This window comes from Haliotis cracherodii, unplaced genomic scaffold, assembly GCF_022045235.1.
Source record: "Haliotis cracherodii isolate W230 unplaced genomic scaffold, xgHalCrac1.p SCAF_10, whole genome shotgun sequence".
Taxonomy (NCBI): domain Eukaryota; kingdom Metazoa; phylum Mollusca; class Gastropoda; order Lepetellida; family Haliotidae; genus Haliotis; species Haliotis cracherodii.
The window spans coordinates 30,899,224-30,921,705 of NW_027266265.1; the positions used below are offsets into that span (position 1 = coordinate 30,899,224).

A 22,482-nucleotide genomic window follows, 5' to 3' on the forward strand; every position below is an offset into this window, starting at 1 on the left:
GAGCTACATTAGATTACGTTGCAGTTGTATTGCCGGTTTGCAGCCTACCTGACAAATACTATGGTGAATGAGTATAGATTCAACGCTCATCGTGCATTATTGAGTGTTAGTTGGTTGTGATGGGAATATCAAAAGACATTAAAAGATGGTACATGCTGTTACCTGCCTGGCGCTAGGTATTAAAGGGATAGAGCAAGAACTGGTCGGCTCGGAGTCGGTATGCTGTGTCTGAGTGGTGTTTCCACGTTCAACTCTGGTATGGTATTTCAGTAGTCAAGCACTATAACATCGATACGAGTATAATCAGCTGCACACACAAACACAATATGTATGTATGTATGTATGTATGTATGTATGTATGTATGTATGTATGTATGGATGGATGGATGGATGGATGGATGGATGGATGCATGCATGCATGTAAGTATATACATGTATTTCTTTTGTAATGAGATGATGCAGCCTAATCGACATATTGACTTGTCAAACATCTATGGGAAACATAGGACCACACAATCATCCATGCTTTCTGATTCACCACATCAACATATATCTTTGTATAGCATAACCATGGCCACTAGGGAGGTGGAAAGGCCAGTACTCTTCAAGGCCAGCGTCGTGTTCAATTTTGGAACATTTTAGGTTGGTGCCATTTTTGGGACCATGGAAATGTACCAACGGTTTACTTACCTTGTATATGATATCACACTACCATGGTAACGTAACACCACTATACACCACTGCATCACCGTACCTCTATACCACTGCGGCCTCACAACAATACCTTGAAATCATGCACTACAACTAACTTATTTAATTATTATGATTGTTTTTAGTGATCCATTCCTATAATTTGTATAACTATGTTGCCTTTTAAACATTATGGAATCTGTTTCGGCAGAGACTAGATACATATTATTCTCTCGCGTTTACTTTTAAATTCTACCAGTTTACTTTTAAATTCTACCAGTCTATATGATTCGCACAAATTAAGAGATACAAACTCGGTGTTTTAAATATAGAACTAGTGTGAGTGAGTTGGGTTTAATGTGCATCACTGCATCACTTCGAGCTTAATGTGGGAGGAAAGCTCGAAGTGGTGCAGGTCTCAGACATTTACATCTTCGGTGAAACCCACTAGTACGGGTATGGTGCTGACAAACCTAGAAACATAATCGGGGCGAACCGGGATTCGAACCCACAAGCATAGGTTTCTGGCGCTCTACACAGCGAATCGCTTCGACTGGGCCATCCGTGCCCCCTCGTAACCTAGAATGTCATGTCCCCCTAATTAACATGTGCGGTTGTACAGGCAATAATAATGTATATTCTTTTCTATTTCGTTTACACTTTTCAGGAACTTTTGTGTGTGTGTGCATGTGCATATCGTGCGCATGCATTACTTGTTGTCAGGTACATATTTGCATTTGTTACAAATTTTGTTCTTAAAATAAATAATATGGAAAAGGTTTTGTCGCTCTGTTTACTACATGTTAATATAAATGATAGAAACTATCGGCATGTGTGTTCGGTCATGTGTGGTGTGTTAATTTTTACTTAATGATAAACACATTACACATCATCTAAAGCTACAGTCACACACACAGACAATGCGATCGCGATGCAACTTCTTGGTGACTGATTTTCTTTTGCGACCGATTTTCGATCGCTGAGACCGGTGCAACTACTTCTGCCCATATTTGGAATTAGCGTATGATCGCCGATCAATCACCGATAGGTTTTGCAACTTGTCAGTGATTGATCGGCAACTGTTCACCGCAGATACGGCGAAATGTTTGCAACTGGTTGACACGGATCGGTGACTAGTCAACAAATCTTCGGTGACTTGTTGCAACTGAACGGGGACTGGTCGGTGACTAGTTGTCGATCGATTACCGATCAAAACAGAATGCGTATCAAAAGAGTGCTTTTCTTAATCAAATCATTTCTTTGCAAGTTGTCCAGATGTTAACAGCAGAACAGTTGCAGTTGCTCCGCCTGCAAAGAATAAATCAAAATGCTGCAGTTGCTGCCATGATGATGTGCAGAAGAATGAGAATGACAACGCGAAGGCAGTATTGGCTGTGGTCTTGGATCGCGAGAGGGCCACAGCTAGGAGACTATGAGAATCTGATGGTAGAGTTGCAGAGAGAAAGTCGTGGTGATTTCATGGGCTAGCTCAGAATGGAACCTGTCAACATCGGACATCTCTGGCTCTTCCTCCTCATCAGGTATCCGCCTCTTCTTTTGTAGATAAATTGTTGGCTCTGGCTAAATTGTAGCAGACCTGTGTACCACAGCGGTTGTCTCTATTGTATCTTCTATCTTCGTTTGTGTTCCTGCCTTTACGGACCATTGTGCTGAAGGGAAATACTTGATGTGAACTATCTGAGTACAAAATGATGCTGTAATGCACTTTTTATCTAGACGGTGACATGTTGCAAACCCAACGGCGAATGATCGACGCACGCTTGGAAACCATTCGCAACCGATCGACAACCAGTCAATCACTGAAACAATCACCTATAATTCGCCACTAGGTTGCAAAGCGTCAACGCCCTTGTGTATTAGAAAAACACCACTTGGGGACCCCTATAAGACCAATGAAACCTCCGAGCGACCAAATCGGTTGCAGCCAGTCTTTTGTGCATGTTTAAAAGACTGGTTGCGACCGAATGGGTTTTGCTCTGGGACAGCTCTGAACCCTGTGGTGACCTCAGTGAAACCTTTCCGAGAACCCTGAAAGGGTATATTGTCAAATATTTTGGTCGCCAGGAGGTTGCATCGCGGTCGCATTGTCGGCTAAACCAACCAACCACTGATTAAATTTGTAACACTGTAATGCTGTAGCTAACTGTTTACGTTGTGCCCAAGAGAATATTAACTTTCATTAAGTATGTGGATTGACTATACTCAGCAAGTGATACCTTTCTCTCTACATCACAATCACACTGTCCCGTTTGTTTCATTTCTGCAGGTAGAACACCTTAGCATTCCCTGTTCTGATTCCCTTTTCACCAATGGCATGGTCTTCTTGTACATAAAATACTGTTCACAGTTAAATTACATCCTACCGATTTCAAGGAGTGTGACAACTTGGAATAGAAAATTACGAACCGATCTGTAATGTGGTATCCATGTGTAAAGGTAGGATATAGTAGTCAATCCCAAACGGTCGCTAATGAGTAAATTTAACTATCATGTGAAGTACAATCATAATGAACTTGAAAACATGTCCGTCCAAAGTTTGAAAAAAATGTATAATTGATATATTTCAAACGGAAATTATTATTGGTAGATGAAGTAATAACGTCATGACTAAAAATAACCCTTGAAATGGTTGTTCTAACTGTATATGAGCTGACTGGATCATTCGTAGACCACGAAAGTTAATAAATATTAAAATCCTTATTTGCCAGTCAGAAATACACAGTTGATAAAGAAATCGTGTGCAATCTGCTCTGATTGGAGTCAGTTTGAAATAGGATGTCTACCTATACAAGCTGAACATTACAGGAAGGTAATGATATGACTCATGCAGGTGTTTTGTCAGTACACAGGGGGCACATGTGTTTGTTTTAAATGCAACATCTATCTGAAAATGAGAGACATGTAGAGATGACCCAGGGGTTGAACACGAGAAGTGTACCTGACTGCGAATACATCAACATGGTCGGTATTGCAGATCACGTTAAGGAGAAGAAAAACGAAGCACGGCAGCCTAATTCCTTCAAGTATCCTAAACATCAATTATAGAATATGACCGTTGCGATGAGTGACCTCAGACAATGGTTGAAAGAAAAAGTTTCCATCGTTCATAAATTTTAATGTTATCATATTGGGAGCACAGGGATTGAGAGCGGTTGAACATGCAGCTGTCACAGAGCATCATAGATTACGTTAGCATGTCCGTCATATATGCCTATTGGAGCAATGTCTGCTATTCATTGACAGTTTGTTCCGCGCATCAACCAGACGTGACGCGTTTCATGCTTGACATTAATTACCAGCAGGCCGGCTCTAGATAGGACTTACATGTACGTATTTCGACCGCCGGGATCATATCTTTTGAGGTAGGACTTAAAGATTATGTTTCCCTTGACGTATCGATTTTGACCTTGTTGTTTCCATGTGTAGAAATTGTCCGACTCTGTACATACATACATACAGACAGACAGACAGACAGACAGACAGACAGACAGACAGACAGACAGACAGACAGACAGACATACATACACATTACTTAGATAGGACTTACATGTACGTATTTCGACCGCCGGGATCATATTTTTTGAGGTAGGACTTAAAGATTATGTTCCCCTTGACGTATCGAATTTGACCTTGTTGTTTACATTGTAGAAATTGTCCGACTCTGTACATACATACATACATACATACACATTACTTAGCGTATTACATATTCATTTCAGGAGAAGTTAATGATGGAGGGCAACGTCAATGCAAAGGAAAGTATTGGTGATAAAAGAGAAACTTGGGCTCATAAGAGAGAATATATTTTGTCTATGCTTGGCTACAGTGTAGGATTTGGCACACTCCTGAGATTCCCCTACCTGTGCAACAGAAATGGTGGCGGTAAGTGCAATGTTGATAATTCAACTTCAGCTTTAGTTTTGATCAATATTAATAATTTAAAGGTAGTCATGATCTTTAGATACAACACATAATCAATGGTTCTGATGGTATTTTAATCTTTTACTAGGTGCCTTCCTCATCCCATATTTCACTGCAATCATCGCATGCAGTGTTCCGTTGTTCTTCCTGGAGGTGTCCATCAGTCAGTTTTCCAGCAGGAGTGCCACTCATGTTTGGGTTCTATGTCCTTTATTTAAAGGTAACATTTTAGCTTTTATGTACAGTATAACCTTTTGTACATTGGAAAGTATGGCATTATAACCAGGTTGTACTGTACTTTACGGTGTAAACATTTTTGCTAGATGTGATATTGAGAATATGCAGTTGTTATACAGCCATTCCACTCATCTAGGTTCCTATCTGCGACCCAGTTTACAGTTAACTATACCATAGCCTAATTATTCATTATTCATTATTCATATGATCATTGTCCCACAAGCTAGCAGCAAAACAGACCATTCATTGCATATTCCCCCTATGTTTCAGGAATTGGCATCTCACAGATACTCAGAACTATATTTGGAGTCATACCGGATGCTCTCATCATGACCTGGGTAATTTACTATCTGAGCCAATCTTTCAGATCTGTATTGCCCTGGACAACGTGTGACAACTGGTGGAATACTCCTGTGTGTATCAATAGACTCACCAATGATTCATCTTATGTCTTCTTCAACAGTACTGTGGAACACCAACTTCTCCACAACGCTGTATGGAGAAAGCCAAATTCAACATTGACTGCCTCGGAGGAGTACTGGCAGTATGTTTACTAACGTAATCTACTGGTAATCCAGGATAAGTTTAATTATCTCACAAATCGGATTTGAGGAAAGTAGGTGGTGCACAGAAAATGGGAAAACATATTTGGTTTGTAACAGGTAGAGAAGATGTACGCATGTTGAGCAGGTGCAGTTCACACGAAGAAATTAACTACGCTCTCGTGGAAACACGTATTGCTCGGTGTGACAAGACGATACCAGAATTCTCTAAAAGTCGCTTTACAGAAAGTAATTTCAAAGCATCCAACATGTCAAAGCTAGGTAAGCATGGCCAAATCATACATTCCCAGGCTCAAGAATTGGCATATTTTGTCATAAATTACACGGAGAAGGAATGTACACATAAAATGCAAGCATTGACTAAAGCTAGCATTGCCACTGGTCTATTTGTATCTACGCAAAAGCGAATCAAAGCAGAAGGTATCGCTAGTGACAAAGGCGAGAGCAGTTCCATTAGCCCAAGTAAGTCGTGTTTCACGTCACTATGTCACGTGATAACTGAAATACCTGGAACATATGGTGTTTAAACACCAACACCAAAAAACGCCAAATGGTGTTTAAACAGATACTGCATACTATATACGAGTATATTGGCTGCGGATATCGGCTGTACTTTCCATCAGAGTGATGTTTTTGTCTGTTGTATTACCACTCTTCTTCGCAGGCATCTGCCTCGGTCCTATATTTGTATTTCAAAGTGTGTGTACATTGTTACCATAATACTATATTATACTGAAAGGTTCAACGCCCTTCGAGTTTCAACTGGAATAGACAAATTTGGGACCGTGCAGCCCCACATGCTTCTCAGTCTCCTGTGTTCCTGGACCATTGTGTTTCTGTGTTTGATGAGAGGAGTGCGGTCGGTAGGGAAGGTAGGTCAGTTCGGTTTCTACGCCAGTTGTTTCTGGGAAAATTACCTCAAGCCTGATAAAGACAAAAAGAGGTTGAGGCAGTAGGCGTTATGAAATCTCGACAGGAGAATTCCCACGAGATACTGTTCTGTTATTTGCAGGGAGACATGTGTAATTTTATGGGGCGTACTTGTTTCCTCACACTATGAAGTATATAAAGATAAACTGCATTATTAGGCGCATTACCCATCATAAATCTACCCTGGAAAAGAAAAAGTATTTGATGCTTGGATGTTATGATCATCCATTGTTCTTGTTGCATTCTTTAGTGCATTGAAGAAAGACAAATATGGGGTATTTTATGAAGTACTCGGCCTTGGTCTATCTCTGAGACAAACAATAACTACTGTGGACGTATCCTATCCCGGGTACCTTGCAGAGAGAGACATATATTGCGTACCTTGCAGAGAGATACACAGTGGTTACTGTACCCTACCCTAGATACCCTGCAGAGAGATACACCGTGGGTACTGTATCCTACCCTATGTGCCCTGCAGCGAGAGACACAGTGGGTACTGTATCCTACCCTAGCTATCCAGCAGAGAGATACACCGTGGATACTGTACCCTACCCGAGATACCCTGCAGAGCGATAGACAGTGGGTACTGTACCCTACCCTATGTGCCCTGCAGAGAGATACACAGTGGGTACTGTATCATACCCTAGATACCCCACAGAGAGATACACAGCGGGTACTGTACCCTACCCTAGAAACCCTACAGAGAGATACACAGCGGGTACTGTACCCTACCCTAGAAACCCTACAGAGAGATACACAGTGGGTACTGTACTCTACCATATGTGCCCTGCAGAGAGATACACGGCCGGTACTGTACCCTACCCTAGATACCCCACAGATAGATACACAGTCGATATTGTACCCTACCCTATATGCCCTGCAGAGAGATACACAACGGGTACTGTACCCTACCCTAGACACCCCACAGAGAGATACACAGTGGGTACTGTATCCTTCCCTAGACACCCCACAGAGAGATACACAGTGGGTACTGTATCCTACCCTATGTGCCCTGCAGAGAAATACACAGTGGGTACTGTTTCCTACCCTAGATATCCTTCAGGGAGATACACAGTGGGTACTGTATCCTACCATATGTGCCCTGCAGAGAGATACACATTGGGTACTGTATCCTACCATATGTGCCCTGCAGAGGGATACACAATGGGTGCTGTATCCTACCCTATGTGCCCTGCAGAGAGATACACGGTGGGTACTGTACCCTTCCCTAGATACCCCACAGAGAGATACTCAGCGGGTACTGTACCCTACCATATGTGTCCTGCAGAGGGATACACAATGGGTACTGTATCCTACCCTTGATACCCCGCAGAGAGATACACGCAGGGTACTATATCCTAACCTAGATACCCTGCAGAGATACACAGTGGGTATTGTACCCTACCATATGTGTCCTGCAGAGGGATACACAATGGGTACTGTATCCTACCCTTGATACCCTGCAGAGAGATACACAGTGGGTACTATATCCTAACCTAGATATCCTTCAGAGATACACAGTGGGTATTGTACCCTACCCTAGATACCCTGCAGAGCGATACACAGTAGGTACTGTATCCTACCCTATGTGCCCTGCAGAGAGATACACAGTTGGTACTGTATCTTACCCTAGATACCCTACAGAGAGATACCCCACAGAGATACACAGTGGGTACTGTATCCTACCTAGCTACCAAACAGAGAGATACACAGTTGGTACTGTACCCTACCAGAGATACCCTGCAGAGCGATACACAGTGGGTACTGTATACTACCCTATGTGCCCTGCAGAGAGATACACAGTTGGTACTGTATCTTACCCTAGATACCCTACAGAGAGATACACAGTTGGTACTGTACCCTACCCGAGATACCCTGCAGAGAGATACACAGTGGGTACTGTATCATACTCTAGATACCCCACAGAGAGATACACAGTGGTTACTGTATCCTGTGTCTGGTATCTTGCAGAGAGATGCATATTGGGTACTTCATACTGCCCTTACTACCTTGCAAAAAGATTATATACTATAGCTAAGCAGCCAGGCAATGTAAATGGGGAATTATCTTTCACAGGGCAAATTATTAGAGTGAGTTGTTTCTTTAAAACCGCGTTTACCAATTGATGCAGTATCTATGGATTGTTAGGATTTTATCAAGAATAAATTTGAAAGCTACAAAATCTATCTGACAGGTCGTGTACGTGACCGCTGTGATGCCGTACATTCTCCTAACGGTGCTGTTGATCAGGTCGTGCATGATGCCAGGATCGGTCGATGGATTACTTTATTTTCTTCGTCCAGACTTCTCGCGTCTTGGATCGGTTCAGGTTGGATATTTTCTATTATGGATATTATTTTTATTAACTAAACCACAAAGCAGAGTAAACACTTCAGATGTCATCAACTAGCTATTCATTTTTAAGAATCTGTGTCATATTCTGTGCTACCACAGCTTGGTATGACGCACAAAAACTACTACATCACCGTTTCGTCATGGACAAAAAGACTATATTCACAGATCAGTTAACGATTGACAACGGTTTCATTGACAATAGTTCATTGCACGTACACGGCTTGAACAAGTACCATCTTTTAACGTATTTTGGTATGTCGCGGCCGGGGATCGAAACCCAGACATCGGAGGCGGTCGGATACCTCAAAACTAATCAAGCTTTACACGGTTTAACTCCCATGGTCACTATTGCGACGTTACATCGCTCATGCTGACGTACAAGGCGTGGCGTCACAGTCAGATAAGGAAAACACCAAATATAAAACTCTCTGGTCTTTTGCTATGACGCGGCCAGTGGATCGATGACTGAAGCGTCAAATTTGCAAATGTCCTACACATGTCTACCAGAACACTTTTTAAAAACTTTACTACGTGCTTGATTGCACCTTAAAATTTAGACACCAGGTCAGTAAATCAGTCAATCCGAGCGGAAAGTCCGACTTATATGTATAAAGAAACTGGTCAGTAAGCAGGGAGCACCTTTGTTCTTCTTAAATATTCATCTATGAATCTATGAAGGCTTCGGCCAGTATTTCACAAATTCACATTTTCTCGGTGTATTTCAGATGACATTTCATTTGTGAAAAATTGTCCTAAACTTTGAAGATAGACATGTTACCATATATATGGTCACAACTTTTATGATTGTCGTGCCAGATCACTTTTGAAAAGATCACAATATTTGATTTGGTACATATTATATTATTGTAATAACCATCTGGTGGTAAGAACATCAGGTTATATTAATTCGGATTGTGTCTTTTGACATTAAAGGTTCAAGATAAATCACTGAAGCAAGATAATGTCTTCGTGTGGATTAATTATGAATATTCATCTATGCTCAGAGCTCATCAACAAACAAAGAACGTGTCCTCAGGTTCTGTCGATTAACATAGTAATCTAAGTTTGGTCATGTGGCAAATCAGGAATTTAATCTGGCATGAACTAAATCTACCTATCAAGTGATGACCATTCGTGATATATACACCGGTTCTAGTTTTGTTACATGAATAATATTTAGGCATTGTGAACCATCTTTTGAAATATATTGCATTTGATAATCGTGACAAAGCGGTAACATTTGAGAGACCTCTTCACACTTCCACTAGATATGTCCATTACAGGTATGGCTAGAAGCACTCCTCCAAGCATTTTATTCCATGGGTACAACTTTCGGGACACTCAACACTGTTAGCAGCTACAACAAATTCCATAACAACTGTCTTAGGTAAGCCTCGTTAAAAGGGAGACATTTATCTGTTATATTTCAAGCAACAGCAAATGTGCTAACAGCGACGTGTGCATTTTACATGTTCCTATCATATATGTTTATATATGTGTGCTTCTTCAGATGCACCTGTATTTCTTTCATATTTTGTGTTTCAGAGATGTGGCAGTGTTGACCATCAGCGGAGAAGCCAGCAGTATTTTCAGTGGATTGGTTGTGTTCTCTACTCTAGGATTCATGGCTCACGAGGCTCAGATCCCTATGTCGGATGTGGTGTCTTCAGGTTCGCTCAGCTTACCGCTCCATTTTGGCGATTGTCTTGTGAAGCACGAAGCTGTTCGTCCAGCAGTTTTCATTGATACCCAAACCTCTCAGACTGTCCATGTTGGACATTGTGACTTTTGATAACGTTTATTGATTCCTGTTTTGTAAGTCAATGTAAGACAACATGACTATGTAAATGAACTGACAACATGACTATGCATATGAACTAACAAACCCGCCCATGTAAAAGAACTGACAACATGACGATGTAAATGAACTGACAAACCTGCCCACTTAAAAGAACTGACAAACACGATTATGTATTTGAACTGACAAATATGTATATGCACTTTTGAAGATATCAACATGAAGTCTAGCGTTGAGAGAGTTTATGTAGAATGTCTTCAACATTCAACCACACTAGACAAATACATCCTGTGTGCAACTCGTCACACTGTTTGTAGGTTACAAATGCATTTATTAGGCTTATGGAATTTGATTGATTCTTTGAATATTTTGTCCGTTTTGAATATGTTCTCTCATATTTAGCCATCTGTGTCAAAGTAACTGAGATTGTCTTATTTCCCAAATAACAGGAGCGGGGCTTGGTTTTATCATCTACCCTGAAGCTATAGCAAAGCTGCCTGTGCCTCAACTGTGGTCTGTCCTGTTCTTCCTCTCGCTGCTTTCTTTGGGGATCGACACTTTGGTAAATAAAACGTCCTTAAACCATTTTTCATAGTTCAACATCTGTTCAAGATTACTATTTAATTTGTCACACAAATATTACTCCAATGACATTGAGGACCGTCGTTCATATCATACGCTACAATGACCAGCTACAGCTACATAGAGAGCTTTGATTTGGGCGCCCTAGACCACCATATGTGGATGCTTGTTTGTATCCACTTTGGATTTTGTTCCTTTATTACAGTTTGGAGCAATGGAAACAATCATAGCCGGAATATCAGAAGCGTTCCCAAAGCATCTTATGAAGAGAAGAATTCTTGTCACTGCAGGCGTTTGTCTGTGCATTTTTCTGCTTTCTATTCCTTACGCGACACAGGTATGCTTTAGTAACTCCTACTATAATGTTAATCGTCACGGATAAAGATCTAAATGATTATTTCTGTTTGCTGTCATGATATTAAAAGTATTTATTATTTTTTGGTAACGGAGTAACATGGAGTAACATACCTCGGGAATCATTCATTCCATTTCCATTCTACCCAGGGCGGGATCTATCTGTTCCAACTGCTGGACTGGTATGCCTCCTCCTTTAACGTTCTGTTTATTGGATGCCTGGAGTGCTTGGTCATCAGCTGGATCTATGGTATGGAATAATGTTACGGAGCTGCTTGTTTTTTTTTATATTTCTTTAGGAGATAAACATATTGTGTTTTCAATTTTGAGATTGAAGATTTAACCGCGCTTAATGGAATTTGAGACCTTGCGCGACAAGTGGTTTGTCGATCTGAATTAAAGAAACACTGACAAAGTAAGACGCTGTATATACTCAAAAAATGTAATGTACTTTCTAATATTTCACTCGAATATATGATAGACATTGACACTCTGTAGCACAGCTACTTCGTAAGCCACCATTAATGTGGACACCCCTAAAGGGAACTAATCAAGCTTTACACGGTTTCGTTCTACTCCCGAGGTCACTTTTACGTCGTAACGCCACTCATGGTGACGTACAAGACGTGAAGTCACACGCAGATACAGAAAACACCAAATATCAAACTCTCCGGTGTCCCTAAAACTTGAAATACAATCTCTTTGCCGTATCGTATCCTACCCTAGATACCCTGCAGAAAGATACACAGTGGGTAGTGTATTGTATCGTATTTTCCGCCCAAAATGTATTGCCACGCATACATGTAGTGTATATTATAGTAATTGTAAGTCTGCATTATGTAACCATTTCTTTCAAAATGCCTCTGACTGACCCATCAGAATCTAGTATTTCCCAACTTCATGGTAGAATTTCAACCAGAAGAATGTATTCTGCTGCTGAAAATATTCATAAATCTGGGGATGAATTGCTGGTAGGACAAATATTATGGATGATGATATAAGCTCCGGCGGCCAAATAGTAGCAGGATTCAGGGTAAATTCGTACCAAGCTTTTCCCCTTTTTTCTCGGTCACCCAGGGGTCTATGTGGATAACGGTTAAAACATTAATGAAGCAATTGCATAGGATAAGTGTTAAAAAAAGGTTGCCGGTCAGTTATTACATGACCAATGTTTATTATATCTATCACGTTATCTCGAACATGTTTCACATTGTGTAAATTTACAAGCGTTTTATACAGAATCGTAAAGATAGATATATTATCATTTTCAAGGTAAAGATATCCAGAAGGTTCAGTCTGTCAAATTACTCCTCAGAAAAAGAAGAACAAAAATGAATGCGTGACCTCAGGAGTACAGATTTGGACTGCATGCCTCAACATACAGTCATCCTAGAACAAAGGCTGCTGGGATTTTTTTAAATAGCTAAAATTAGGATCAGACATACATAGATTAGTTTTTTTACTATAGTTATCAATTTAAATTGTGCAATGTGTGAAATGTGTTTTCTATCAATAACATAAAATACGGCGGAGAAAACAAAACAGATGCTTGAAAAAATAGAATTTGTTTCGTTAATCGTTTTGCATTTATATTGCCCTAATGTTTTCTAAATGTAAAAAATGAGTCGAAGCTTGAAATGCGAACGATTACTGATTTCAATACATAAGACAGGAATTCATTATTCTTAACAAATATGTGCGAGTAACATAATTAAAACTATTCAAATGTGGAAGTACCTATTGTTACAATTTGTTTGCAGCATACCTGAAAATGTGTGACGGTAAACATTGTCATTACAGGCTTCTGCTCATGCTTATACACCTTCCCTGTGCACGTTTAGAAAACTACAAACAATAGATACATGTGTGTACCTTGAATCAACATATTCCCATTATAATTTAAATACACATTATCATATAAATAAACTAAGTATTATGTGTCTCTTTATCTGCATGCACGTTTTGAGTTTTCTTTGTCTCGTGATTGCTTGTGACACTTCAGTCATCAATTACTTGTGACACTTCAGTCATCAATAACTCGGCATCATCAAAAATTGTTATCTCGAACCCCTTTATATATCATATTCTTGAAGACAGTGTAAATTTATGTCAACGGCACCATAGTCTAATATCGACAAACGGATAAGTTAGAGATCCCACGTACTTCACGTTAACGAGGGTGCCACCGGTGGGGCAGGATAGAGGCACCTCTCGCGAATACCTGTCATTATCAGTATTTGATAGTAGTTAATAAACATATTCTTATGATATGGTCGGAATCGTAAAATGGACCCTTATGATAATTGAAATGGTGTTTGTAGCCTTTGTTTAATTAACAGTGATGCATCAGAATATATAATGTTAGTAATGTCCGATTCAATTCCATATTTTGACTTGTACCATATGTTCCCAGTTCTGTTCAGATGAACACTTGACTTGCCTTTGCATGTGTTTGTGTCGGGTGACACAGGAAGGGAAGGATGTCTTCTCGCAAACACTTAGGTGTCATCACAATGTCATTAGAATCAGGTCTTTGTGCTCGCTATCGCTAGACAAAGATCTGGAGACATACTATTTCGGGTCATTTCAAAACGATCTGGTCAGACCTAGCTGAATGGTAATTTAGGACCGGATGGACATGCAGACAGATTGTTGTTATAGATTTATTGTCATAAGATATTATGATATTATGACTATCCACTTGTCTAGCTGTAACTACAGAACTGTTAGTTTCTTGATCACGTCCGATATGGCTTTTGGTGAACATTATTCCGGATGTGTGCGGATACCTTTACCTTACAATGTATAGGTATATATATCATTATGTATATTTACAAGCATTGTTTCATCAGCGATAAATTTGCATTTCACTTATTCACGAAAACGATAACTTAACAAAGATTGAGGAGCATAACGCGCTTCTTTTTTATGTCATTGAAAATTAAATATACAGTAAAACTTTTGTCAAATTTGATTATGTCTATTTAAACATCACTCATTCCTGCAAGAGTTTGTAAAAAGTAACCTCGGATATTTTACAAATACATTATGTTTGGGTGAGTATGGTTTTACGCCGCCTTTAGCAATATTCCAGCAATAACACGGCAGGGGACATCAGAAATAGGCTTCACACATTGTACCCATGTCGGGAATCGAACCCGGGTCTTCGGTGTGACGAGCGAACGCTTTAACCACTAGGCTACCCGACCGCCCCCATTTGTCTAATGAAGACTGTGGTAAGAAATGAAGTTCTATCCACATGACCCCTATAATGTTTCAACCGCTGTGTTGAACAAAAAAGAAAAAATATTAATTTTCAAAGATAAGATGCCTAATATACCCACCAGCAGTTGTGTATTTTGCAAAAATGTTTTAAATTTATAAAAGTTTTCCATCAATTCTTTTTGATAAGACCATGCAGAAGTATGTTTAAGTGATGACTAGGCGCCAGTACATTTCATGTTTTGGATAATATCGCTAACTTGAGATATTGTCAATTGAATATTAAACACATGATAACATCAACTGAGATGTATCGTTTTCTTTTTCTCCTCAGATTATATGGTTATATTTTTCTTTTAAACGAACTGAGAGGAAGAGTTTCTACTGCTCTTCAGTCCATATCATTATATCAACTTTTGGAGGCTCAGGGTAAATATTTTCGAAACCAAGCTGAACGTCACTCGTCAAAAGAAGGTCAACTGTTATTGATCCAGACACATACCATGTGCCTACAAGAGTTAACATAAGACCTTCAACATCCAGTGAAAATAGAAAGTGCGTCTAAATAATCATCAGAAATGATTTCATCTAACGGAGAATATTATATATGTCAAATTACTGAAATTTTCACCTTGGCAATTTACAAAACGCCAAAAGATTTTGCATTTTTGTTTCCGTCAGATTGACTACAAGTTACGAAGAAGTTCAAAAGCGCTTCATCACATTTGACAAAACATCACATTTGACTAATCATGCAAGGATTAGAAGCCATAAAATAAAACAAATATACATTGAATTTTGTTTTCTTTTAATCATATCATTTTCAGTCATTGTGTGATGAAATATAACATTAACAGGTTTCGAATTCGTTAAGGATAATATTATAAATGGAAAAATAATTGTAAAATAACTGAATTATTTTGGCATTTGTAAACTGCAAGTGAAAATTTCAGCCATTTTACACCTTGACTGTGATATCTATACCAGCAATAGATCAATGAAAATCTATTTCAGGTTCTAAACGGTTCAATCTTGACGTGGAAATGATGCTTGGGCGACGAACCCCGTTAGTGCTGAGCATTATGTTATCCTACATCACTCCTGTCATTCTGTTTGTAAGTAAACCTAGACTACTGACATGGGGCGTTATTAAATGATTAACACAATCACTACTGCTAATTTACAGCATGTTATAGCTACTCTCTAACGCCGCACTCAGCAATATTCAAGCTACACCATAGGGATACAATACCATGCATCCACCAAGTCAGGGCGCGTGACCACCTGAACCCTGAGTTGCTGAAGACCAACACTAATCCGGAACTTAACAGTTAGGGATAGATCAATATTAGTGTATGTCAATTCCAGACGACCCTTATTGAATTCATATCATGTGATTTTGACTTAACATTTGAGGTCAACCACAAAACAACTCCGTGAACTCCGGGAAAGGTTACAGGTGCCAGTCAGCCTATGTTTGTCGTAGGTAGCGACTAAATGGATCGGCAATCTGATCGTGATACAAAACCCCATTCCTTTTACAATGTCCTGACAGCTATAGTAAGTTATTGTGGTCAAAACTGCGAAGTGCACGGGTAAATCAATACCCGACGACTTGTGTTCAGTCTCACTGCTCCAATTAAACGTACATGTAACCTCTATTTTTCATGAATATGTACGCCAGCAAGATATATTTTGCGTCCGTTTCCTCAGATGCAAGGAAACATAAAATTGTGGATAAAAAGTTTTTTTCAGATTTTTCTTTTAGCTTATAAGACGCTTAAACTGTTCATTGGATTTGGTCAAAAATGTAAACACTCGGGGTCGGCGATGAAAGGGTTTTTCCGTTGCCTGCATGCGCCACGTGGTCTTTCTCTCGCATGCCGCTGTCGAATTCGTTTCAATATAAGGTAACCCCTCGATGCTTTTGTTTTGTTCCGGTATTACTTGGATTTAAACGGTTTATATGACAGATAAGATATATGTACTCCCACTCTGTTTCGACTGAAAATCAGCCCGAGGTCTTTTCCCGAGCTCGAGGTTTTACATTTTGAACCCAAACCTGGGAGTGTTTTATCCTTTATGTACGACCCGCTAAGCTAGCTAGGTCAGTCATTCCTTGTTCCACAGGCGGCTCTGATCCCGTCTCTCCTCATGAACGACCCTCCCAGCTACGTCAGTTACTTAATGTTCAACAGGCGGCTCTGATCCTGTCTCTCTTCATGTACGACCCGCCCAGCTACGTCAGTTACTTTATGTTCAACAGGCGGCGCTGATCCTGTCTCTCTTCGTGTACGACCCGCCCAGCTACGTCAGTTACCTTAAGTTTCACAGGCGGCTCTGTGTCTCTCCTCATGAACGACCCGCCCAGCTACGTCAGTTACTTTATGTTCAACAGGCAGCTCTGATCCTGTCTCTCTTCGTGTACGACCCGCCCAGCTACGTCAGTTACCTTATGTTTCACAGGCGGCTCTGATCCTGTCTCTCCTCATGAACGACCCGCCCAGCTACGTCAGTTACTTTATGTTCAACAGGCGGCGTTGATCCTGTCTCTCTTCATGTACGACCCGCCCAGCTACGTCAGTTACTTTATGTTCAATGGGCGGCTCTGATCCTGTCTCTCTTCATGTACGACCCGCCCAGCTACGTCAGTTACTTTATGTTCAATGGGCGGCTCTGATCCTGTCTCTCTTCATGTACGACCCGCCCAGCTACGTCAGTTACTTTATGTTCAACAGGCGGCGTTGATCCTGTCTCTCTTCATGTACGACCCGCCCAGCTACGTCAGTTACTTTATGTTCAATGGGCGGCTCTGATCCTGTCTCTCTTCATGAACGACCCGCCCAGCTACGTCAGTTACTTTATGTTCAACAGGCGGCTCTGATCCTGTCTCTCCTCATGAACGACCCGCCCAGCTACGTCAGTTACTTTATGTTCAATGGGCGGCTCTGATCCTGTCTCTCTTCATGTACGACCCGCCCAGCTACGTCAGTTACTTTATGTTCAATGGGCGGCTCTGATCCTGTCTCTCTTCATGTACGACCCGCCCAGCTACGTCAGTTACTTTATGTTCAATGGGCGGCTCTGATCCTGTCTCTCCTCATGAACGACCCGCCCAGCTACGTCAGTTACCTTATGTTCAACAGGCGGCTCTGATCCTGTCTCTCCTCATGAACGACCCGCCCAGCTACGTCAGTTACTTTATGTTCAATGGGCGGCTCTGATCCTGTCTCTCTTCATGTACGACCCGCCCAGCTACGTCAGTTACCTTATGTTCAACAGGCGGCTCTGATCCTGTCTCTCCTCATGTACGACCCGCCCAGCTACTTCAGTTACCTTAAGTTTCACAGGCGGCTCTGTGTCTCTCCTCATGAACGACCCGCCCAGCTACGTCAGTTACTTTATGTTCAACAGGCAGCTCTGATCCTGTCTCTCTTCGTGTACGACCCGCCCAGCTACGTCAGTTACCTTATGTTTCACAGGCGGCTCTGACCCTGTCTCTCTTCATGTACGACCCGCCCAGCTACGTCAGTTACTTTATGTTTCACAGGCGGCTCTGATCCTGTCTCTCCTCATGAACGACCCGCCCAGCTACGTCAGTTACTTTATGTTCAACAGGCGGCGTTGATCCTGTCTCTCCTCATGAACGACCCGCCCAGCTACGTCAGTTACTTTATGTTCAACAGGCGGCTCTGATCCTGTCTCTCCTCATGTACGACCCGCCCAGCTACGTCAGTTACTTTATGTTCAACAGGCGGCTCTGATCCTGTCTCTCTTCATGTACGACCCGCCCAGCTACGTCAGTTACCTTATGTTCAACAGGCGGCTCTGATCCTGTCTCTCTTCATGTACGACCCGCCCAGCTACGTCAGTTACCTTATGTTCAACAGGCGGCTCTGATCCTGTCTCTCTTCATGTAAGACCCGCCCAGCTACGTCAGTTACTTTATGTTCAACAGGCGGCTCTGATCCTGTCTCTCTTCGTGTACGACCCGCCCAGCTAAGTCAGTTACTTTATGTTCAACAGGCGGCTCTGATCCTGTCTCTCTTCATGTACGACCCGCCCAGCTACGGGGCATACGTATATCCAGTTTACGCCAAAGTTGTTGGAATCCTTATGGCGGTTGTCATGACTTTACCGATACTGGTCATGATGATCTACCAGGTCGCCCAGAGGGACGGGACCATCATGCAGGTATGTTAACCTTGGTAGGCGTTGTGTCAAGTTTAATGAGCACAATATGAGCGCTATGTGGAGGCCACATCACGAATCGGTGTTAATTATAGGATTTAAAGCGTTGCACAATACACATAATCATTTATTCACATGCCCTGTACACGTCTGAAAGGAGCTTATATATATATATATATATATATATATATATCACTGTAGTTGTTTATTAAGTTGTGATAAACATAATTTGCTGATTTGCTGTCAGGAGATAAACCTATCTAAAACAAATTGTTCTAACTCACATGGTGGTCGTTTCCGCGATGCACACGTTTCATTGCATAAACATAATAGGAAGATAAGGAAAAGGAGTGCATCACAGTTGAAAGTGCAAGTGTGCCTTATCTTGCGTACTTCATCAGTACCGTTCTGTTCGTCTTTACTAAATGTGAGCTCACATTAAATACATATTGTTTACATTGATTTGTTTTCAACACACTCAGCTCTTTCATTTGCGTTAAAGTTATGTTTTCCCGAGTACACCGAGGCTTTTTATTATGTAATTGAAAATTGAAAGATATTTTGTTAAATTTGATTATGACTATTTGATTATGTCTATTTAACTATCTCTCATTCCCGCAACAGTTTGTAAAATGTAATCTGTAGCTTGGTAATTAGTGTAAAATTATACTAGTTCAATGAAGACTGTAGTAAGAAATGAATTTGCCATCACATCAACCCCTGCCATGTTTGACATGTTGTAAATTTGTGCCGAAAAGACAAACAAATTATTGATTGTCAAAGATCAGATGACAAAGATACTCATCAGCAGTTGTGGACAATGCGAAAAGCTCTTGGGTTTTTTGTAACTTTTAATAGGTTTATATCAAATTATATTCTGATAAATAAAACCATGTAGAAGTATTCGTTGAGTGCTGACTGGATGTAATGTCGCTAACTTAAGATATTTTCAAATGGAAAAAAAAACATAGTTACGATAAAAACAACTAAGAGGTTTAGTTTCATTTGCTGCTGAGTTAAATACCTTCTTGCTTGCTAAATCTAGCAAGAACCATATACTCTTGTACTACTAGAACTCTACTATTACTCTTGATAACTATCACTGATATATTTTCTAATTATTTGTTTTCATCGCATTGGAATCTATGTAAATGATATTTTTCTGTTATCCAGCGTCTCAAACTCGCAACTGTGCCTTCTCTTGCCTGGGGCCCTGCTCGGACCGAACACAGGAAACTGTATCTGGAAAGAGATCCTCAGCATGGGGTGCTTATGGTGCCGGTGGCCATGGACCCTGCGTGCCTGGCGTAGACCAATCTAATTTGGGTACATAATTTGCTGAGGTATACATACATTCACGTGACTAGTATTGTTACTGATGAGGAGAGAGCAATGGTTATCTTCGAAGTCTGGGAACCTAATCCTTGTCCTTTTGGGGCAAGTAAGTAAAAAGGACATTCTATTATATCTACTCCTAATAATATTAAATACAGTGTGTGTGTATTGGGGAGGGGTGGGGAGAGCGCTGTGATATTTTAAGAATATAATCTGGTCCGACAGGAAGTAAACAGAAATCGTTTACTGCACATTCTTGATGTTTTGAAATGTATTGTGATATGGGACAAATTTTTAAAAATTGTTCTTCCTTTCAGAGAAAAAGATAGCAAGTCTCCAAACTAGCACTGCTCTTTTTGTTCGGAGGACTGCATGCTGTTGGTGACCTAGTACCGTTGCTGTAGATGGTTCTCACGTGGACTTTAATAGCATTGGTAACCATTCGTGCAGTCTGGTCAGCATGCAGTCGTCTTAAAGCATGGTTTCTCTGATTCTCATGAAGTCAGGTTTCTTTTGTACCCCACCACCTTTGGTATGTTTTTTTTTTGTCAAACCGTATTTGTATATTAACATCGGTTCACAATAATAACATCCCTTGTTATGAGAAGATTATTTACATACATGCTTTCATAGAATCCCAGAGTTTAATTCCGAACATGCCACCAGAATGAGTTGACATTACGACCATGGATACGAAATCCGATTGGCAAATCACTGAAAAGGGTATTGACGTTTTGCCCCCGGAGCTTCGTAGAGGAACAAGTACTATCCATATTTTGGTCAGCGAGATCTCCCGTTATTCTAACTGTTGATAATCACATGACACACGATAAGTTATCCTCACAATATGACCTCCATTTTGTAGCAGACGCATCGCAACCTGTCTGCACAAAGCTGGACTCCCTTGGTCTGCGGGTAACCAGCTGGCAATCGGGGGATGTAGATTTAGTATTCTTATGAAGATGTCACCATAACAGCCTCAAGGATGAGTTTGACAGTAGCCAATTTGTCCTTATGCGTGTCCTTAGTAACGTAATCAACATTCAGTTATTGGAAACTCTTTATGGTTTCAGGTATTTCTTTTATATATATAAACAGTAAATAAATGTTAACTCCCGGGAATTGGATATTATATAGAGAATCCCGCCCAAGTGTCTTTTGATATCAAATATATCTACACGAGTCAATAAAAAGTTTAAAACCCCGAGGCTTGCCGAGGAGGTTTAAACTTTTATCGCCGCGTGTTGATATATTTGATATCAAAAGACACAAAGGTGACACTCTGTTTATCATCCAACACCATTCTTCATTTTTTCAGTTTGTAGAAAGTAATAAGCAGAGTTTTCAATGTAAAAAGTACTGCTAACAGCTTTAGTAGCAGAGCCATTAGTCATAATGACGTCATAATGGTCTGCAAAGCATTGTAAAGCAATTTCATTGCAGCGATATCTACAATGTAGATATCGCTTGATCTCACCCAAGCGATATCTCCTGTGGGGGCCAGTTTTGGATGATAAATTAATCAAACATCCTTTCTAATACGTTTAACTGCTCTTGTGTGAATATACCTAACACCTAACAACGAAAGTAGGGGCAATGGCCTATACGCCTGGAAAAAATATGAGTATAAATCCCCCACATAACCGTGTCCGATATGCTATTCCTTGTTTTACCATGGTCCATCTTTGCCAGTGATGAGTGGGACCGTTTCCGTAAGCGAAATATTGGACCGTTTTAGCTAGGGTTTGTGCTGTCGCACATGGAGCGGTCATGCATAATTCAAGCAAATGGCGGATACAGAGAGGATAGAACTTAACACACAATCATGTGTGTCATCTCTGGATTATCTTTTTGGTTTAGAAGCCGCCCTCGATTGGCAGAAGAATCGCTGTGCGGTGTCATGATCAGGCAACAAACAAACACTTACTCTTAAAAAACACTCTTTTCCCTTTTACGCCAAGTGGAATCTGCTTCGGTGGATAATCTCTGGCGTTAACGTTTACCATATTACCAAATGAGTTAGTTACAATGTAGTTGTACGTTTACCCTTAGTACATCGTATAGGAAACATCGCAAAGACATGGATATTTCCTTCTGCAAACTAGATTCACCGGTTAAATGTCGACGTCATGGTCAAATGTACTGTTCATTCAATATGTTATCGTGATAGTGTTGTAACTGTTGTTTCGCATTTTGCTTATGCATTACAAACACCAGGGCGCGACAAAACCGTTTTCCTTATTTAGAGAAGCGCACGTAAAAGGAACACGTCACAGTATGATG

At 40.6% G+C, this 22,482-nt stretch overlaps 1 protein-coding gene across 1 annotated transcript; it reads left to right on the plus strand.

The window, feature by feature from the left end:
• The first annotated feature begins 3,984 nt into the window (after positions 1-3,984).
• On the plus strand, positions 3,985-20,207 carry LOC139448997 (sodium- and chloride-dependent glycine transporter 1-like). The gene is made up of 14 exons (XM_071230489.1): positions 3,985-4,037; positions 4,431-4,593; positions 4,721-4,852; positions 5,140-5,413; positions 6,172-6,304; positions 8,557-8,691; positions 10,001-10,104; positions 10,263-10,387; positions 10,965-11,077; positions 11,303-11,434; positions 11,602-11,701; positions 15,688-15,788; positions 18,700-18,867; positions 20,038-20,207. Exons 2-14 carry the CDS (start codon positions 4,440-4,442, stop codon positions 20,173-20,175), a joined length of 1,809 nt encoding a protein of 602 aa, XP_071086590.1. The 5' UTR covers positions 3,985-4,037; positions 4,431-4,439; the 3' UTR covers positions 20,176-20,207.
• The last annotated feature ends 2,275 nt before the right edge of the window (positions 20,208-22,482 follow it).